This window comes from Corticium candelabrum, chromosome 9 (assembly GCF_963422355.1).
Source record: "Corticium candelabrum chromosome 9, ooCorCand1.1, whole genome shotgun sequence".
In the NCBI taxonomy this organism is placed as follows: domain Eukaryota; kingdom Metazoa; phylum Porifera; class Homoscleromorpha; order Homosclerophorida; family Plakinidae; genus Corticium; species Corticium candelabrum.
In genome coordinates this window covers 5,857,627-5,861,775 of record NC_085093.1, presented here as the reverse complement: position 1 = coordinate 5,861,775, position 4,149 = coordinate 5,857,627, and the positions used below count along the sequence as shown (strand labels likewise).

The 4,149-nt window shown below is 39.9% G+C and overlaps 1 protein-coding gene across 2 annotated transcripts; it reads right to left on the bottom strand.

Moving 5' to 3' along the window:
* Positions 1-2,765: 2,765 nt before the first annotated feature.
* On the bottom strand, positions 2,766-4,149 carry LOC134184810 (phosphomevalonate kinase-like). Of its 2 annotated transcripts, none has more exons than XM_062652561.1 (3): positions 4,058-4,149; positions 3,782-3,842; positions 2,766-3,362 (listed from the first exon to the last, which is right to left on the bottom strand). In XM_062652561.1, exons 1-3 carry the CDS (start codon positions 4,147-4,149, stop codon positions 2,904-2,906), a joined length of 612 nt encoding a protein of 203 aa, XP_062508545.1. In that variant the 3' UTR covers positions 2,766-2,903. The 2 variants fall into 2 exon arrangements, with proteins under 2 accessions (XP_062508545.1, XP_062508546.1); XM_062652562.1 differs by having other exon boundaries at positions 3,782-3,837; positions 4,058-4,085.

The following is a 4,149-nucleotide window of genomic DNA, read 5'->3' as shown; positions in this document are numbered from 1 at the left end:
GGTAAGCATACTTTTATTGGGTGGGAGGGAGGGGGTTCAATAATATATAACTGCAGTTGATCAGTCTTACACATCATGCTGGTGTGTGGATTGGATAATCTCGTTGGACTTGTGGAACTGTGACTGAATGTACAGAGTTCGCTGTTTATTCCTAGATTTACATAAAAATATAATACAACAGTGATATTCAGATAATATGTTAGATCTTAGTTATTGACAAGACTGTGACCTGTGCACAAGTGTGTCTAATTTTCCTGTTTCTTATCAGAGTGCTTAATATGTCTATGAGTAGAGCCCAGAGAAGCATATCATACCCGCTGAACGTTATCAGCAATTGAAAGTTCACATAGATACCATATTGCAAGGTAACAGAGCACTCGTCACAGTCAAGTAACTGACATACATATCTTGAGTTTGTGCTACATTTGCAATACTGTAAGTCTATGAATGCTCACTGACCCAAGTCTGACCATAAATGTGAGGTAGATTAAATGTGTCACTGAATTTCGGCAACAATGTTGCAGTGTTACTTGTGTAAATTGCCCCTAGAGACAGATGTCAGGGGCTGATGATCAATAGAAACTTTTGTGAGTGTTATTGGGTGCCTGTGAATGGTACATTTGCATGAGACCGTTTGGTTGCAACATGGCCATCACTGACATCATTTGAAACAAAATCTGCTTGATGAAGCAAATCAGCCACATGGGTTCCCAGCATATTAATCAGACATGCATTGCAAACTGATGAGTGTAATACTTAGCAATTCTAAAGGAGAGAAAACCATATAGTCAGTCAATAGATTAGTACAGTGCAAAATACCCATTGACAACAAAGCAATTGATCCAAATTTGTTACATTAAATCAGGGGCTAGGGATGCATAGCACTTTAATTTACACTCTAAATATCTCACAGTAGTTGCTAAGACCTTGACAAATTGCAGTTGGATTAATGTTTCCGTCATATAAGAAGTCATCTACTTTACATTGTTGATAAGTCAATTTAACCTAAACACTCTTTTCCACTGATCACTCTTGCATTGCATCTCTGCATACACACTCATTCCTGCATGCATGCGCATAGCTGCATGCTGATTAGTATAGTTCTTGTCTTCATTTCCTTGCCTGCATATCCTGATTCTACTGCAGCACATTTTGCTCTGTCACCATTCAAAGAAAAGATGGACGGACGGACAGACTAAATGGCAGAAAGAGACAGAAGATGCAGCATGTATACAAGAAAACAAGATTTTCACTAACTAAGCTCACCTAGTCTACAAAGCGTATGGTTTTATAGTGTACAACAACGCAAACAAACAACCATCAATACCCATCTGAGAGACCAAGTGCAAATTAAGTGATTTTATGTACGTCAAATACATTAATTAATCTCTTCTGAAAGTCATCACCGATCTTCGTACACAACCAATTCCAGAGACGTAGATCGTCTTCCTTGCAATTGATCGTAGACAGTACGCATAAGTCGCTGTGCACCTATGTATCGATCGATGCCCTGCAGGATCGATGCCCTGCAGGATCGATGCATACATCTGCAGCTAGCCGCAGTATTCTATGCACTAAAACATTTTAGGCACATCTCATCTCCCTAGACGCGTGCGCTGCGTTATCTTCAATTATCAAATCATGTTTGTTTACTTTGTAACCTACAAGAGATTCTTACTCGATCCGCCTACACGCCCGCTACGTACCAGACGAGCCGAGATTTGCCTCAAAACGAAACGTCAGGCACGCGAAATTGCGATCAACAGTGTCGTGGTGACTTTGGTATTCATACGAAGCCAATACAAACGAAGAAGAAGCAGATCGCTCTCGATTTCGGTTTATCGAAATGTCTGGGAGACGCGTGAAAATTACCATGGCCATCGTCACGTCGTTCCCGTCCGTCTCGTACAGCTGTAAGAGTTGGAGAGTGCCGATTGGGGCGCGAAACCAAATAGTCCCCACAGGTCGCCTAAACCAAATAGCCCCAGCTAAACGCGGGAACCAAATAAGAGGGAGATAATCGCCCGCGACCAAATAGTCCCCTTACACCATTCTAGCACTCTAGCATTAGCGTAGGAAGTTTGGTGAGATTGGGGGGAGGAGACAAAAGGCCAAATTAGGGTCTAACGCCAAATTGGAGGTCTAATCGCCGCATTGATACAGCTTTGGAGGCTAAATATTGGGTGGGCCATGGCTCCCTCCCCCCCCCGGTTCCTACGCCTATGTCTAGGACACAGTTTTATTGATAGATGTTGTTCAAGTGATACGGGGGGGGAGACCAGGGGACATTTAATCCTAACTTTCTACATGCTTTACCAGCGTATTTCGAAGTAACTGTGAGGAACTCGTTGCAGCCGTCGACCATATTTAATGCAAGCAGCATGTTATACAGGAGCAGAAGCAGAAGATAAGAAAGTCCTAAAGCATCAAACGATGGTATCTGAAACAGGAAGCATATTCAAACCACTTGTTGTTGAGTCTCTTGGTCTGTGGACACGAACAGCTTACGTACATTGAAAAGTATAGCACGCAAGGCATCATTTCACAATCGACAAACTGTTAGTCAAACAATTACTAGTTTGCATGAACAACTTGCAGTAGCTTTGTGGTTGTTTAATTCTAGACTGATTCTAGAGAGACTGGCATTGTCCTGTAAGGACGCGCTTTGAAAGAATAAAATATTAAATTATATATATATATATATATATATATATATATATATATATATATATATATATAGGCTTTACAACGTTTGAATTTAGAGATAGAGGATGTACGTAGTTGAGACATGCATACTTGAGTTGTTGGGGATGTTAAGGTGGGGAACGTTCATGTATGTAATAAATATATCCTACATTATATATATATATATATATATTATTCAAGTTCAGTTCTAGTATTGTTCATATAATTTCCTTTTCCCATCTTATACCATTGGCTATATGACCTCTGATTTTACACAGCAAGGGTTCAAAATGACTTTCCAGCTGCTCTTTGTCTGCGTCATTGTGAACAATGAAATCCCATTGAGCGATACCATCCAATGCACACTCAGATTCAACATCATCCACTCCCACTGTATACACCCATCCACGTGACATCCGAGTAGCTTCACTTGCACATATCCTTATGGTCACTGTTGGATATCGTGTTTGAAAATAAATCAAGTCACTTGGCCGTCTGCCATCTGAGATGAGCCACACCGGGTATCGATCATAATCAGACACTTGCTGGATCGCAAGAAGACAAAAATATCCCGAGTCTATACGACGCATTTCTTCTCCCCATTGGATCATATCTTTACGATATTTCTCTTTATACTCAGATGCATCTAAGAGACGCTCCACATCCAGTCCATGATCCTGTCATAGATATCAATTTACCTTCCTTATATGACATCGTTACCACAATGCTCAGTATTGATACATACGATGCATAGTTACTAAACATTTCATTTGGTAATAATTTTTTTGTAATATATTTTCTATGTGATACTAGTGACAGCATACTGTATGCCGTTTGCTTGTCTGTCTTCCTTCCTTTCCATCTGTTTGTCTGTTTGTCTGTCTGTCTGTCTATCTGTCTGTCAATCCATCTGTCCTAATCATTACCCAGAAATGGCACTGGGTAAATCAGCTTCACAACATTCCCGTATAGAAGCATGTGTGATGTTGTCTGACACCAGTACATCATATACATTACTTGACATTCGGTATTTCCTTCCACAACTTCATTTCTGTATAATCAAATGCACGGATGGTATTGACAGTTTTGATCCTACCTTTGCGTATTGTGTTTTGAGAGGAGCAGAGAGTCTCATGATCACACACTTATCTCCTAGACTACAACAACACAAAATTACATTATATTTGCAAATAATAATTTTGCTCACAAAAAAATTAAAATTAATTATTAAATAACAAAAATAATTCAAAAAGACGTTGCAGCTTTTATTATGAAGTAATGTTAACAGGTATTGCAACCTATCATACAACGCATGCGCATAATATTCACTAGCCAGCACGCACACTCACGCAACGAAAGCAGCAGTAATCACCTTTCTTGTATATAAGATGCAACGTAATCCTTTCCGCTCTTTCGTTTACCGCTCAGGATAAGAACGACCAACGGATTGCCCATTGGTTCCAT